Source organism: Neomonachus schauinslandi, chromosome 13, assembly GCF_002201575.2.
Source record: "Neomonachus schauinslandi chromosome 13, ASM220157v2, whole genome shotgun sequence".
NCBI lineage: Eukaryota > Metazoa > Chordata > Mammalia > Carnivora > Phocidae > Neomonachus > Neomonachus schauinslandi.
The window spans coordinates 68,337,140-68,354,049 of record NC_058415.1 but is presented as its reverse complement, the minus strand read 5'-3'; the positions used below and the strand labels follow the sequence as shown (position 1 = coordinate 68,354,049).

Genomic DNA, 16,910 nt, shown 5'->3' with positions numbered 1-16,910 from the left:
ATGAAAAATAAATTTTTAAATAGCCTGTACTATTTACTTTAGATTCCAAGAGATTGCAAGTGAGTCTTTGGTCACTGGTGCAAAGATAAAGGTCTAGGAAGACAAGATGCTGTGTGTCATGTACAAAATGAGAGATGCTGTCATCCCTCTTCTACTTCACCTGGGCTTCTGAGGATAAACATGGCAGCATGCATCCAGCGCAGTTGGGAGTCTGGTTCTTAACTAGAAGGGTATACTTGACTTCAAGGATCCTTCCTGCTGTACCAGGATTCCATCCAGTGTGACAACTTGATAAGAGGCATTCCTGAGGTCTCCGGGCTTTGCAGGCAGAATTCAGAAGTCCAGCTTTGGATATCTATAAAATCCTTTGATGGAAAACACATCCTACATTGTCTCTTAGTTTCTTCTATAGATTCTCTCCACCACACAAAATCACTTCACGCTATTAGTGGAAGAATGTAATGAGCAATGCACGCAACACATAGTCTTATTAGGGGGAAAATAGTAAACCTTAATTTAAAACCAATGGCTAAGTCTACTGCACGCTTTATTTTTGGCAGTTTACACAATAATCTGGATCTCCAGCATCTTGTAGATCAATCTGTTCCCAGGATCAAGTTTATAAAAAAAAGCCTGCAGGAAATTAACATTTATTGAAGATCTACTATATGGGTCAGGTCCTGGGAAACTTGAATCTTTTAGGTATGAGGTATAATTTACTCACCATAGACGTCATCCGTTTTAAATCAATAGTTCAGTGAGTTTTAGTAAATGTATGCATTTGTGCAACCCTCACCACAATCTGGTTTACGAATTCTCTTACTTTGAGAAGTTCCCTCATAACCTCTGCAATCCACCTCCCAACCTCCAACCTGCTTTGTCTCCATAGTTTTGCCTTTTCTAGAAATTTCATGAAAATGGAATCATGTAATACGTGATCTTTCGTGTCTAGCTCCTGTCTAGTTAACATGATGGTCTTGAGATTTATCCGTGTTGTTCCATGTATCCATAGACTCATTTCTTTTTATTGATAGGTAGTATCCCATAGTATGGATATAGCACATTTTGTTTATCCATCCACTTTATGTGAGAGTAAACTTGCTGGATCAGATGGTAAGTGTATGCTTAACTTTTAAAGAAATTGCCAAAGTGCTCCCCAGTGAATATGCCATTTTACATTCCAACCAGTGCTGTATGAGATTTCCAGTTTTTCCACATCCCTGCCAACACTTTGGCACTATCAGTCTTCTTAATTTTAGCCGTTCTCGCGGGTGGGTAGTGCTATCTTACTGTTGTTTTATTTTGCATTTCCCTAATGATGAATCTTACCGAGCCTCTTTTCATGTGATCATTTGCCATTTGTGTATCCTCACAGGTAAAGTGTCTATTCACATTTTTGTCTCATTTGTAATTGAATTATCTTCTTACTGTAGAGTTGTAAAAGTTCTTTGCAAATATATGCTTCCAATCTGTTGCTTGCCTTTTTGTTTTCTTAATAGTGTCTCCAAAGAGCAAAAATTTGATGACATCTAATTTACTAATTTTTCTTCTTTTAATGTCCATAGCTTTTGTATCCTATTTAAGAAAATTTCTCCTAACCCAAGGGAGTTTTTCTACTCTTTTTCCAGAAGTTTTATGGTTTCAGTTTGTAGACTGAGGTTAATGATCCATTTTGATTTAATTTTTGTGTTGGGAGTGAATTAAGGGTCAACGATCATTATTTTGTATGTGGATATCCAATTGTTCAAGCACTATTTGTGGAAGAACTATCCTTTCCTTATTACTTTGGTACCTTTGGGTGGAAAAAAAAAAAAACAACTGACCACCTAGATGAGGGCTGATTTCTGGAGTTTTTCTTCTGCATCACCGATCCATGCATCTATCCTTCTCCCAATACCACATGCTCTGGAGTACAGTGGCTTTAAGGGAAGTTTTGAAATCAGAAAGGGTGAAGTCCTCCAATTTTGTTCTTTTTCCATACTGTTTAGGCTATTCTAGGTCCTCTTCATTTACATGTTAGGATCAGTTTGTCAACTTTAAAAAAAAAAAAGATTTTGATAGAGATTCCGTTGGATCTGTAGATCGATTTGGGGAGAATTGCCAATAGTGGGTCCTCTCATCCAGGAATACAGTATATATTCCATTAACTTAGTTCTTTTATTTCTCTCAACAACATTTTGTAATTTTCAGTTTACAGCTTTCACAGTTCCTATGTTAAATTTATCCTTATTTTATTCTTTTTGATGTTATCGTAAATGAAATTAATCAAATTTCATTTTCAGATTTCCATTTCTAGTATGTAGACATGGAATTGATTTTTTGCATCTTGACCTTATATCCTGCAACTTTGCTATACTCACTAATATCCTTGCAGCTTTTTTTTTAATATATAGATTACTTAGGATTTTCTACATGCAAAGGTCACCTTGTCTGTGAATGCAAGTGGTCTCATTCCTTCCAATTCTTATGCCTTTAATTTCTTGTTCTTGCCTTATGGTTCTTGACATTTTTTTAAAAAGGTTTTATTTATTTGAGAGGCAAAGAGCAGGGCTGGGGGGAGCGGCAGAGGGAGAGGGTGAAGCAGGCTCCCCACTGAGCAGGGAGCATGACACGGGGTTCAATCCCAAGACCCCGAGATCATGACCTGAACTGAAAGCAGAGACTTAAGTGACTGAGCCACCCAGGTGCCCAGGTCCTTGACTTTTATTTGGATTATTAGCAAACTTCACGTTAGCTCATTGTACATTGACACTCTTATACCGCTTTCATAAATGCTGAAATCGCCCCAATGAATGAAGGTTTTTAACCAGTGTATATCACTGCCTACCAGTCAAAACTTCCGTTTCAGCAGCACTGCTATCCTTGTTTATAAAATAGTGTTTGGGGGCGCCTTGGGTGGCTCAGTCGGTTAAGTGTCTGCCTTCGGCTCAGGTCATGATCCCAGGGTCCTGGGATCAAGCCCCACGATGGCTCCCTGCTCAGCGGGAAGGCTGCTTCTCCCTCTGCCCCTTAGCCCCGCTCGTGTTCGCTCTCTCTCGTAAATAAATAAATAAAATCTTTTGAAAAATAAAAGTGTTTGGATAGTTATTTTAAAAATTCGAAATACATTTTGTACTCATCATTTAGAAACGAAGAAATAGAAAGTGCTGCCGTCAGTAACAAGCACAAGTCTCATAAACTTAACAACACTTGAAACGACAGGAAAATAGCTACGCAGGCTGGAAGTGGCAATTCTTTAGCCTCAATTAGGTGCTCACTGGACTTATTAAGCTGGTCAACCACGAGAAAGTAAAATTAAAGAACATAACATGGCATAGTGAAAATAGAACATCAAAGACCGTATCTAAGATGCAAGGTATAATTAGTGATTTTTAAATATATTTTAGTTCCTTGGGAACCCAACTACCTTTCTGATGGGTACCACAGCTCAATTCGTAAGTAGACTGAGGAACACACCGGGTCACATCAAAGTGTGTTTGATCTCACACAACTTCTGAGAAAGATAAAATGATTCCCATTTAGAAACCAGAAAATAGATACAGAAATTTAAGTAACTTGCTAAAGTTGTATAGTAAGCAGTGGAGAGAAGATTTAAACTCAGGTGCTTGGTTCCAGAAGCTCTAAACTGGGGCCCTCTTTTCCGGAGCAACCCATTGGCCTGACAGGTATCCTGAAGCCCCAACCTTCCATGCCTGCTCGGGAAGCCCCCAGTTCCACACGTGTATGGTTCTAACCTTCTCACCAGTGACCCACAGCAACTGTGTAACAATGGGAGAATTTATCTTCCTCATTTGCTCTCTCCCAAAATACCATCCCAAAGCCTTGAACACTATAATAAAAAGATGTGAGATGGGTGCATAAATAAGATCCATGTGCACAACTGTAGAAAGCTTGGTTTGAAATGTATGAGTGATTATCCTTTGAGTTTGAGGGCAGAGATGCCCAGGAAGTTTGACTAAGAAAGGCTATGAAAGTTTTTCAGTGAGGTGAACTCAGGCTTTTCTTCTCTGCTTTCATTTTTGGGCAGACACATTAGAAAATGAATGCATTCCCAAGCAGAAAAGTGACCACAAAACCCTTTCACTGTGGATGGGTGATGGAGCTCAGCCTTCTCTCTCTCTTCCCACCCCGAAGAAAAGTTCTAACCCTTTGGTGCAGATGATTTGGACTAAAGTCTTGATAACTTGGGGTTTGGCAAGGCCAGAAAAGAGGAGGACACAGAGCAAAGAAAAAGGAAATGATCTCATTGTGCCTTAAGTAAACACTCCCTCAATATTTTGGGGTTAATTAGAAAACATTTCAATGGGCTTCTTTTTCAAGAAACAAATACAAATTGTAGTTCCTCTGCACTCTGGGCAATCCACAAAACCAGAAGCAAGCACCTCAATTCCCCCATGTGCCACATAAGCCCTCTGAAGCTGCCCTATAGGATTCTGCCTTCTGATCAGCAGACCTTTGGAAGAGAAGTTTTTTTCACAAACCCTTGATTTTAGGTCTGGTACCGATCTATTCTTTATCAATCCTCCTCCCTAAACAAAACACGTCTTTTACAGCCCTTATAGTGTTTAGACACAAATAGCAAGGCTTTGGAAAATCTCTGTAGTTAGCAAGAATACTGGAAACGACCTACATGGTTGAGGGACAAGGTGGCTGGCCATCAGGACAGGGACCAGCCACTTCAGGCCCTCAGCCTGCCGCCTACTTCCGTAAATAAAGGGTCGCGGAGACACAGCCATGCCCGTTCATTTGTCTTGTCTGTAAGCTGCTTTCTTGCTACAAGGGGCAGAGTTGAGTGGTTACCGTGAGGCCATCTGGCCTGCAAAGCCTAAAACATTGACTCTCTGGTTCTTTACAGAAAAAGTTGGTCAATTTCTGTGACGATACATTTAAAATAACATTTTAAAAAATATTATTTTAACAGGAAAAATATTCCTGTTAGGTTGTTAAGTAAAAAAAAAAAATTTTTTTTTAAAGGGTGACACACTAGTTTACGTGTGGTATCACCAGACTTACGTAAAACAAGGGAAAATGGGCAGAGAAGAGATAACACACGCTAAGCAGGTGGACCTGGGTGGCAGCATGAGGGGGGATTTTCCTTATCCCCATTTCTGTGTTCCAGTTTTTCTAAAATGACCTCCCTTCTTTCATCGGAAGCGCCCTTGCAACATTTAGCCCACGGGCCTGCCTCGCCCACCCTGAGCTCTGGCTCCCCACCAGGCCCGTCCCCACAGGGCTGCCGAGGGTCGGGGGCAGGAAGACGGGCAGGTACCTTATGCTCGTCCCGAAGGTGGCTGTCCAGTTCCTCCGTGTGCTTGGCTTCGTAATAGCAGAGCTGGCATTTGTAAGGTTTTAGTTCATTGTGCTTTTCTATGTGCTGCTGGAGGCTCTCGTCACTGGAGCAGGTGAAGGTACACTTATCGCAGCGGAAAACTACTCCCTGCAAGTATTTGGACAGTTTGGAACGGCACACTTCGATGGGGACAACTCGCTCTTCTGTGGAAACGAATTGGAAAGATGGAAATTTTTACTGATGGTCCGCACGCGCTCTCTTTGGAATACAGGAAGAAACTCAGCCGGTTTTGCTACCTCTCACGGGCCTGTGTCTGTGAACTCACATGCACGCCGCCCCGCCCTCCGTTCCCCAAACGGCATCTTCCTCTGGCCCAGGTAAGTGTTCGTAAGACCACCAGCCCTTGGTGCACTTAATCCCCAGAGTGATCTTTACAGCGAGGTGGGCAGGCTGAAAGGTGCTTGCTCATTCCTGAATGGAGGCGGCCACGGTTTACCCACAGTAATGATAACTATTAGCACCTCCCACTTCCTCACTAAGTGCTAGTTGGGCTGGACCTAGAAGACGTCCCTAAGTAGAAAGGGACCGGACAGTTCCCAAGCACCTGTGTGCCCCGACAATGCACCTTCCTGGCAACCCTCTTAGGCTGGAGGTATTCCTGTTTTCACAGATCAGTAAAGCAAGGAACGGGGCTGGGGCTCTTAATAACTTTCCAAAGCTCACAGACGTTGTAATTGGCCCTGCTGCGATCTGCATCCCTGCCTGTCACAAAGCAAACCCTTCATGTCCCACTGTTGCCGGTTCCACTCCTGTTTCCCCTTCCGAGATGTTCTCAAGGAGACGGTTTTCCTTTTCCTGAAACCAAGGGAATCTCTAATAACAAATCTGAAAGCAAAGGACCTGTATGTTTTCATTCCCTGAAACTCCAGCTCTAGTAGGAGAAGCTCACAAATGAAATGGCTGCAGGCAACATTCGGGGGGTGGAGGGAGAGATGGGGGTGGCGTGGGAGATAGGGAGGATTTGTGCCTTTTCAGACAATCTGTAATCTGATTGTCACAAGGGAAAAAAATAAGAGAGAGGATTTGGGTGCTTTTCCCATTAACATACCAAATGCTGTAGGGCTGGAAATGCGTGTGCTTGTTTATTTTGCACTCTCTCACCCTTGTGTTTAACTGCTCAAATTAAATTTCACACCAGTCTGCCCAGAGTATCGGCGCACGCGCCAGATATCCATAACTGGGATAAAATTAAAATCTGTGCTATTTATGCAAGGATCAAATATAGCGTGTGTTTTCATGCTGTGTCTGGATTTCGGAAGACTCTGGAAGTTTACAAATGGACGCACACAACATATACTTATATTATTTAGAAACAGCAATGTATTATTAAGTCAAGAAAGCGTGATTTAGTCTCGGAGTCACTGAGTAGCACCGTTTCCAGACATCACTGTTTTGTGCACTGATGCGGCGCTCCCTGCGAGCCCTCCCTTTGTTGTTGGCCGGGGTTGGCCCCTGGAGAATTCTCCCCACCCAAAGCCATGCTGTAGCCTCAGCCACCCCGTTCTCACGGCAGGGCAGTCCCTGCCGAGGGAGTCCTTGAATACGGCGATTAACTGGCCCGCAAGAAGCTGGCCCGAGGGAGCATGGAAGGTGATGTCTGCTACGTACTCCCCGGAGCTCTAATGCATATGTTATTTTCCCTATACAAAGAGTCAGTCGCTTATTTAGAAATATAAATATTTTTAAACCAAAGTAGAGCAGACAGCTAAGAAACACATGATTATAATGTAATCCACACATTTTCTTAGAATAGCAAATGTTTAACAGTCTTCTAACCATTCAGTTCTATGGTTTGGTGTAATCGGAGGAAAAAAATGCTTTGGCAGAAGCCAGCCGGAGCCTTAAGAAAGCCCATGCTTACGCCGTTCAACTCCTCCAGCCTGGGGTTTCTCAACAGTAGCTCTATTTACATTCTGAGGCCAGATAAGGCTTGACTCTGGGGGCTGTACTCTGCACTGTAGGATGTTTATGAGGATCCCTGGCCTCTATTGACCATCTGCCCTGGCACCCCGCTTCCCCAGGGCTGACAACCAAAAATGCCTCCAGACAAATGCACCCTGATTCTGGCCGATAACCACTGCTCCACACCAAGTGCCCAGCATTACCCCCACAGCCATTCTGGGTAAGACACGCGTGCAAGCCGGCGCCCACGGCACAAGACAGGGGAGCAGGCTGAACCCCTGGGACCAGCCCCATGCCTGAGGAGCTCACGGGCTGTGCTGACACGAACTTTTCTGGCACCTTCCCTGAGACTGCACCCCTCCTTTGCTCTGTGTTGGCTCCCGCTTTGGATTGTGTCATTTCTGCCTCGTGCACGCTCCGTCTCTGGCCCGTGCTGTGCGCTCTGGGTCTGCTGACCTCCGTGGAGATGGACCACAGCTGGATAACAGTCCCTGGGACGATGCCTCCAACACCTTGGAGACAGCCATGCAAGCAGCCTCCTGTCTTCACTTCTCCCCGTAAAGAATCGCTTCTTTCAGACTGGGTTTTTTTTTTTTTTTATAGGCCTCCCTTTCAATTCCTCTACCACCTTGCTTAGTTTTCTTTGCAGTTTCCCATTTCACTATGTGTGTCTAAGTGAATTTTACACAGAGTCAGGAGCACTCAAAATACTCTGGAGTTTAAATAATAATAATTCATGGAAATGACCATGGCGATTTGCCTGGAGCTCACTGTTTCAAGCACTGTTAGGCATTCTACCCTCACGGTTAACTTTTTATTCTCGAAACACTCTGCAAAGTCGGTTTTATTACCTGTAGTTTACTGGTGTGGAAGCTGAGGACTGGCCTGTTGGACTCGTCCTCAAAGTCACGCCTCTGGTTCAGAACAAAGTTGTGACCTGGGAGCACAGGTCCCCTGCCTGACCTGTGCCAGGGCCCTCCTCCTTCACCCCCGAAAAGAACTCTCTTGGAACATCCGATCTGCACGCTGTTTATTTATGCGCCTTTGATTCCTAATCGTTTAAGAGTACCAAAGCTACGGGAGTGTCTAAGGCAACCATTTCTCTCTGACTTCTTTCGAGTATCTTCTCAATCAGATAAGAGGTAATTTCCTGCTTACTTACTCACTGTGAAACATCAGACTTCTTCCCATTTCCAAACGAAGACATCACAACATTCCCAGTCTCTGGGCTATGTGGATTTTGACTAAGATCTTCATTTTAGGGAAAAAAAGTTAATTTTTCTCCTTTCTAAACACATGGCTAACACGACCAAGATAAAAAAAAACAAGAGAGACTTGGAAAGGTGGGCAAATCACTGACAGGGTTTTCTGAATGAGGTTATTCATTATTGAGGCAAGTCAAGGACATAAAGTTAGAGACTGGAATGTTTCCAGGTATGGACGGAGCCCTGTCTTGGCTACAGAAGCCCAGGGCTCAGGACTTTTTTTCTCTATGGAGGCAGCGACAACTGTGGGTCTTTCTTGACTTCACACCTCTCAAAATTACCTTGGGTAAGAAATCAAGGCTTGAATCACACTCATTGTGACTCAGCTTCCAGAGCTGGCTGCAAAAATATTATGACTTCACCAGTTTGACTACAAGATAGATTGTGTCTCTCATCTCTTCCTACTCAAAAGCCGCTTGGTGCTGCAGCTGGACGTGAAACCCAGGGGGAAAGCCCCGCGGAAGCCTGTGGGAACTGAGGTGCTAGAGAGCCTAGAAGGGCGTGCTGTCGAACTCCCGAGGTGCTCAGTGGAAAAATCTGCCAAACTGCAACTACCAGGAGGGCGGAGGGTCACTTCTGCTCAAAACAGAGAAAAACCACATCACTGTGGAGTCCAGAGTCACCAAGTAAAAATTCTTCCTGAAAGGCAGACCACAACACACTTGGGTTTCCTCCCCGCAACGTGCCAAGTCTGAACGAAGCAGGGAGAGGTCTGGAAGTCATTCACGCCAACAAACTCCGTATGCAAATGATCCTGCTCCAGGCCTGAGACCCTCTTTGGGCCAAACCAAAGCCCCACCCGTTACTCTCGGCCAAATGAGTGACAAAAGCTGAGAACTAGAAAGCCATTAAGAAGATAACAATAGTTCCTAAAGAACAACTATTCTAAAACATGACCATAAACAGGCACACATAAACGTAAGGACAACAGCTCCTGGTAAGACGTTATTAATTCTGATGTTAGCCAGGCTGCCACCATCAAGCCAGAGAAAGCTGAGCACCAAAGAACCACACCTCTCATTCTAACCGGCAAAAAGTATTTGGTGGGGATGGAAGGGAATGTGTAATTTCACTGAATAAAATGAAAGACTGGCAATCTCACTGCAGCTTTTTTTTTTTTTCCCTTAAGAAAAACGATACCCATCAGGTAAATTAAGGGAGATTAGTTTTGTTCCCAAAAGATGCCCACGAGCAGGATTCAGTTAAATTCAGTGTTTGCCCATGTATTGGGGTTATGGGCTGGGAAGCAGAAGCTTTAAGTTAATATGCCAACTGGAGACCAGAATCGGGGATTACACAGTTCCAGAATTATAAATAGAAATATCTGGCAAAACTGTGTTTCATCCCTGTAATTCAATCTGTACCCAATTTTCCAGGTGCATGACAGGTGTGTAAGGTACATACAGGCAAAGCTGTCTGTGCACGAGGCATCATGCTTCCAATGATGATGATAAACTGATAAACTCAGTGGAAATGTACTCATGAAACTATTCCCTGTTCACGGTCTCCCTTCCTATCAAGTTCAAGTTCCTTCAGTGCACAGATCTTGCCTGACTCTTCATGGCTGTACCCCTAGAGCTTAAAACAATGCTAGCATTATAGTGAATGTTCAATAAGTATTTGTTGCATTGAATGAAAACCCACCAAAAGTCCTACCTCCAAACTTCTCCAGCAAACAAAAATCTCAGGGCTTAATTTTTCCCTTTCCAAACTGGTCCAATCATGGCCAATCTCACCAAATGTTGATCTGACCTAAGTTTCTCAAAGAATTGGGTCTACCAATCCTTGGCTTCAATCTTTGCTAAGTTGGTATTCAGCAGGTACCCTGGTTTCCCATCTGCCTACTGAGTAAAGTTCGAACTCCTACACTGGTATCCAAGCCCTACCTAATTTGGCTGGAACACACCTTACCAGCCTTGTCCCCTGTTCCCTTCAGCTCCCCTCAGAACACCTGAATACACTCTGTCAACACATCTTGCTCCCACCTACCTGACTGATTTAAATTTTTCCTCCCCCCCATGTAGGGGGTCCAATAGTGTCCCCCAGAAATTTATGTGCACCTAGAACCTCAAAATGGAACCTTATTGGGACATAAGGTCTTTGCAGATGTAACTAGTCAGGATGAGGTCACAGTGGTTTGGGGTGGGCCCTAAATTCAATGAGTAGTGTTCTTAGAAGAAGAGGAGAGGACACGGAGAAGACACACACAGGGAAGACGGCCATGTGTGGACAGATGCAGAGACCGGAATGACGCAGCTCCAAGGCCAGGATGTCAGGAACCACCAGAAGCGAGGGAGGGCCACGGAAGGATTCTTGTCTAGAGCCTTCAGAAGGAGCACGACCCTGCTGTCACCTTGATATCAGACTTCTAGGCCCCAGAGCAGTGACAGTACATTGTTGTTTTAAGCTACCCAGCTAACTAATATACCCCACCTTCAATCATCTTTGCCTGCTGAAATGTCATCCTGGCTCAGTTTGAAAGCCACTCCCCCACCACCTTTCTCTACCCCAAACACAAATACACCTGCCGCCGTGAAACTCCTAGATACCCATCACTCGCTACCTTACGTAGACTCACGCACATGCTTCATCTCCTTGAGGGGGGCAGGTCCTGGGTCTTCTATATACTTCATCTTGCCCAAGAACCCAGCATAGTGCAGCACAAGCAAGTAATGAATGCTTGCTGCAGGCATGGACACACAGTATGCTCTTTTGCCACAACCCACATAAACCCATGACCATTTCTCATTCAGATTTCCCATGAGTGAAATGAATTCTCCTCCCTTTCCTCCCTATTTAAATATATCGTTCTGTTGGGATAAAAAGCGAAGGCAACTATTCTTGCCAGCAGTATCTCAGTCTCAGGGCCAGTTCAGAAGTTGTTCTTCTTCCCTTTCATCCCAAGTATTTTAATTACCCAAGGCCTCAGAAAGCTCTCTTACTGCAGGCCCCAGAGACCAACGATGTTTACTCATCCCCAGAGCAAGGAGAGCCCAGGTGCAGGAAGAGTCACGTCTTGTTACTTTGAGATCAGCCCCGACTCGAAATTGCAAGGCAGACACCCAGCCCTGTCTCCTGACTTGTCAAGAACAGCTTCCCACTGAGATGCCATTTTTGAGATGGACACCAAAGCCAGGCCAGGACACAGATGGCAGACATGGCTGTCCTGAGACACCCTGCCATCTGTGGTTCCGTGGCCCTCAGCTCTGACCTCCAGCCCCACAGGTGATTCCGTCCTCAGACGCAGCTGCCACACCACGAGAACACTCAACACGGTGACATCAGCCACCCTCCCAGGGGAGAGACAGTGATGCCTGGTGGCTACAGGCATGGGCTGTGGGGCAGACAAGCCTGGGTTCAGACCCAGCTGGGTCACTTACTGGTCATTTGGATCTTGGGTCACACTCAGTCTCTCTGAACCTTTTACCCTTGTTCTCGGGGGATAACAGTAATACCCACACCATATAGGGTTTTGTGAGAGTTCCATAAAATGACATATTGGACTCACTTAGTACAGCACCTGTCCTCGTCAACACTCAGTGACAGTAATTTGTTGTTGTTAATGTTGTCATTATTACTGCCGATCCTCAAACGTCCCTTCGTTCCAGATCGTGCACTTTCCAACCCCGGTAAGGATGATATTTTGATGGCTCGTTTAACATAAATGACCTCTACAAATACACAGCAGAGACTGTAAGTAACCGGTGACGGGCAGTATGATGGATGGGTCACGGGATCAGAGGCCCGGAGTTGACTCACTCACAGCACTGTGAGCGCTCGGGCCAGTCTGGTTCCGCTGGCCAGCTCTCATCGTCCCTGTGGGCCTTCCCACTGCATTTGTGGTGGGCATAATACACACCGGATCGCACATGGTCCCCCCTTCGGAGACCCCACTGGAGCAATTCCTTTCAGGTGTCGGTGTCTAGGATTCCTGAAAATCTCCTGAATGCAATTTCAAAAGTCTAACAAACACTTGAAATCCAACGGATTCTGTTTTCTTCTGTCCCCGGGGAGGCCAGGATCTCAGGGCCAGACCCACAGCCCGCGGCTTCCAGGTGCACAGCACCCCACGGCGTTCACTGGACACCAACTTCTTGGTGAACGTCTCTGTACCTCCAGGGCACCTGCAACTGGTTTCTCCTTATTCTGCATTTGCCCCAATTTCCCATTTGTTTTAATCCTACGGTTCTGCACAAATATCTTTAAGATAGCTTAAATCCTTTGTGAGATGACCACAAAATAACTACACCAAATCAAAGAAAAAGCAGTTTTTCTCAGTTTCACGTTTCACGCACGTGAAGCAGGAACACAGGTAGTAATCCTAGCCCTTAGGAGGTTGTTGGATAGGAGTGACTTCGTGTCAAGTGTAGCACTCCAAGGGCCTTTCTCAGCTTTAGCTTTACTCTTTCTGTGTCCCCATCCCCTTCCTGAAGCCTCAGCTCAGGGAAGGAAAATCATTGAGCGCATTAGACACTGAAGCTCTGAGCCCACCAGGCAGCGGCATGGGAAGCCGGAGGGCATCGACCACACAAGTGAGGTCTCTCATCGTTTCTGTCTGCTCAGCGGCAACACTACTCATGGCCCCTCCCCACCCTGTGAGGGGGGCACAGAGCCACCACCACCATGGGCTGGGGGACCAGAAGCCAGGTGACTGAGGTAAAACACTGGGTGGCACCACTCTGGCCAAGAATTCCTGCCTCCATGTTCCGATGCTGCTTCTCTCAGCTCGCAGGCAGATGTCCCAGCCAGCAGCGACCTCACATCTCCTCAGAGCGGCCTGGGGAGGAAGGAAATCTGAGGGCGCTAAGTGGGGCCTTCCACGGGGTGTGCAGCAGAGATGGGCAAATTGTCACAAAATGCAATGGCCCGAGACTGTGGCACTGGGGACATGCTGGAAACTTTTGAAAATGCTCCAAAAATATCCAGCATGTCAGGGTGAGTGACCTCTCTCAGCAGGACAGCAGAAGACACACTCACTGTTTCTGAGGCCCACGTGGCAAAGACGGAAAAGCCTCCTAGGGTTAGAGGCCAAGGAGGAAGACAGGAACGAAGAGGGGGACGAGGAGGGAGGGAAGGCACGAAGGAAAGATGAAAGATCAGTGGACAGAAACAGCACGAGAGACTGGTAACCAGGATTCTGGTCATCCTTTTTCCATCTACCTCTGGCTCGAATCTTCTTTGGACAAAGTTTTTACATAAACATATTTTTCCTTCCAATGCAGAGGAAGCCTGTTGTTTAACAGTGTTTTAATTGGCCAAGAGTAAACTCAACTGAAAGAAAAACCAGAGGACTTGAAAGAACCATCCCTGTTTATCAACAGGAAGCCACATGTACACGACACCCAGTGTGCATCCACCAGGGAACGCACCAGACCAGCTACTTGGCGCATTGTTTCATAGGCTCATGTCCTCTCTTCTTACAGATGGGAGAGCAGGTCAGTACAGGAGGCTTTAAAACCAGAACTTAAATCTGAAACCTCTGGGATGTCTAATACCTATTGGACCCACTTTTATTTTTAATAATTTTTCTCTCTCCAACCATTTCATGGGAAACTCCACGCTCTGCTTTGGAAATCATCATTTTGGTCTCCTTCCAACGAATTGCTTGCAATCAGATAGCTCCTGACATTTTATGATGAGTCCTCACCCGCCCGTTCTGTGTCTCATTCGCTCCTTCCTTAGCAAGGCGGTGAGGGCAGAGGAATCAGAATGTGAAAATCCCTCACGCTGGGAAGCCCCAGAAAAGTGTTCACTGCTAAACCCATCACCTTTGCCTCCCTCCACGTGGAGCAGATCTTGTGGCAGGAAGGGGTTTTTATCGTGGGCTGTCATCACTGTGGTCATTCACTGTGATTTCCTGCCTGGACAGAGCTGAGGAACCAGGGACCAGGGCAAAGTGGCCACTTCGAGAGGGGAGTCCTTGAAATGCCACCCGCAGCCCTCTGCCCCAAGAAAACCACATTTAGGAAGGTTACCTCGGTGCAGCACGATGTGGTCAATCATGTTGCGTTTGTATTTGGTGTGATAGAGGCAGAGAGGACAGCGAAGATCTTTGGGGCCCTCCTCGGGAACCGCCGAATGCCCGGCTTCCACGTGCATAGTAAAAGCAGATCTGGGAGAGAGGTGGGGGAGAGAGGTGATGAGTGTGACAAGGGATCATGTCGCTCACACATCCCCTGCTGGCTACCTCACTATGGGGCTTCTGTGTGTGACGCCTCTGCTTGAGGACCCAAAGCACAGTTGTTCATCATGTTTGCTGACCACAAGCTCCTTGGTCACTCATCCACTAACTGGACTTTGTCATGCAGTGCTAACTTCCTCTTTGAAAATTTCTGCCACTTGGCCGGGGTCAGGGCTTACTCTGAAAAGAAATGGACTTCCCCAAACACTTTATTCTTGAAGATGAGAAGCTGCCTATTAAAAGCATAAAGCCAAAATCCCCACGAGAACCTCTTTCTCATTGTGCTTGGAAGGAGAGGGACTGGAGTCAGGTTCATTTCCCAGCTGCCTATGTGACTCTGAGGGCAAGTTGGCTGGGACGTCATGGCGGCCGACGATCAGGTAAACTAAACTCAAAGCTGTTGTACCAGCTTGAAGGAGGAAAGCGATTATTGTTGTCTACCCCTCCATCCTTTTCAAAACTTCATCATTTACAAAGCCTTCAGTGTCTCATAAAAATGGATGAAACCAAGAGTCTAATAGGCAAGGTCCCCTTCTTATTAACTCAAGTGCTTCTCTCCGGGGAGACATGTACACCTGTCAGTGGGCCCTTGTTATCTGGGTCTTCAGCCTCTTCTCAGTTCTAAGGTCACATATGTATTTATCTGAGAAACAACTGAACCAAATTAATATTAATAGTCAGAGAAGTAACACATTTCCCATCGAATCCCAGCAACTAAGGTGTGGGTGGAAAAGAACCTTGTTCTTCTTCCGATTGTTTTCTGTTGGCCATGAAGCCTACTTTTGCCAGCCTGGCTGTGTGGAGTCTGTCTTGAAGTACTAGAGTGGCCTAAGGCTCAGGGCCTAACAGCAACAGGAAGAGATAATGATAGCTTTACACCTGTAATAGAGCCATCTAATATTACATTATTATAATAGCTTTCAATGATACTGTAATACTAATTAGTACTTCCTTTGCGCCAGGCACTATTCTGAGCACTCTAGATATATTGGTTCATTTACTCCTCCTCAGAGTCCTGTAAGTGAGGTAGTATTACTACCTTTATTTTGCAGATAAGGACCAGGAGACACAGAGAAGCTTAGGGACTTGTCCAAAGTCACACAGCCAGTTCGTGACAAAGCTGGGATTCAAACCCAGGTCGTCAGACTCCACACTCTGCACTCATAACCACCGACCTAAACAGCATTGCACAGGATGAGATTAAATCACAAGAGTCTAGAGCACATGATAGGAAGCACTCTGTTCTTTGAGCTCACCGATTCTGTTATACACAGGAGCAGAGGTGGCTTTGGATTATCTTTTTCTGGATTGGAACAATCTCTCTACAATTGTTCAGTTCTAGTCTTCACAGTGCTGGAGTCTTGATTCTCTGGGTGTCTCTCAACAATATGATCTTAAGAAATAGGAATTTTCTATAAGGGTAGCAGGGAAATCACAATTGCTGGATGTTCTCTCTTGGCTTTGACTTTGTTTTCAAAAACACAGATTTTTTTTTCCCCCAAAGACAAATTCAAAAAAGGGAGGATAGTCTTTCGAAGGGAAAAAAACCACTCATTGCTTCATGCACTGGGCCCAAGAAATCCCTTACCACGCTCTCACACTCCTTGGCTGCCCATTCGCTCTGACGTTTAAACTCGTTTGTTCTGACAGAGCGAGTGCTTCGCCCCCAAGCCCCCTTCCACAAACCCCAAAGCAGTCTTCTGGAACTAGCCTCCTTTTGTGAAGACTGGACCCCATCCCTGCAGGATCCCGCGGGCAGGGCCTTCCCTGCGCTCCCGGTAGGAAAGCATGGGGAAGCGTGAGGTGAGGGGTGGGGCAGGCACAGCCACTTTGTTTCTCCAGGCTGTTCTTCACGCCACTTACTTAAAGCCTGTGTAAAAGGAGCAGTCTTTGCACTTGAAGAGCTTCTTCCCGCCATGCTTGTCCCTGTAATGGCGTCTGATGCTCTGGATGTAGCCAGAGGAGAATTCACAGAATTCGCAGTGCAGAACAGCCTCGGTTTTCTGCTCGGCACCCCCGGCGGCCCCGGAGAGGGGCACGGGGCTGACTCGGCTGTTGTTCCTCGCCAGCGCGGCCGACTGATAGTGGTTCAACTGCTGCTGAACATCTGGAGGTTCTGAGTAGGAGGAGTCTGCGGACAGATGGGGACAAGGACACCGGACACAGAGAACCACAGTGGAGCTTTGACCCCTGAAAACCCCCCGACATTAGT

The 16,910-nt window shown here is 45.9% G+C and overlaps 1 protein-coding gene across 2 annotated transcripts in view; it reads right to left on the bottom strand.

Annotated features, from left to right (window-relative positions):
- Window positions 1-16,910, bottom strand: part of ZNF462 (zinc finger protein 462) — a 129,586-nt gene that overhangs the window by 15,041 nt on the left and 97,635 nt on the right. For both annotated transcript variants that reach the window (XM_021691405.2, XM_044920560.1), the window contains 3 exons: window positions 16,562-16,829; window positions 14,493-14,629; window positions 5,270-5,493 (listed from right to left, as the gene is read on the bottom strand). In XM_021691405.2, the coding sequence (XP_021547080.2) occupies window positions 5,270-5,493; window positions 14,493-14,629; window positions 16,562-16,829 (629 nt within the window). The remainder of the gene's footprint in view (window positions 1-5,269; window positions 5,494-14,492; window positions 14,630-16,561; window positions 16,830-16,910) is intronic.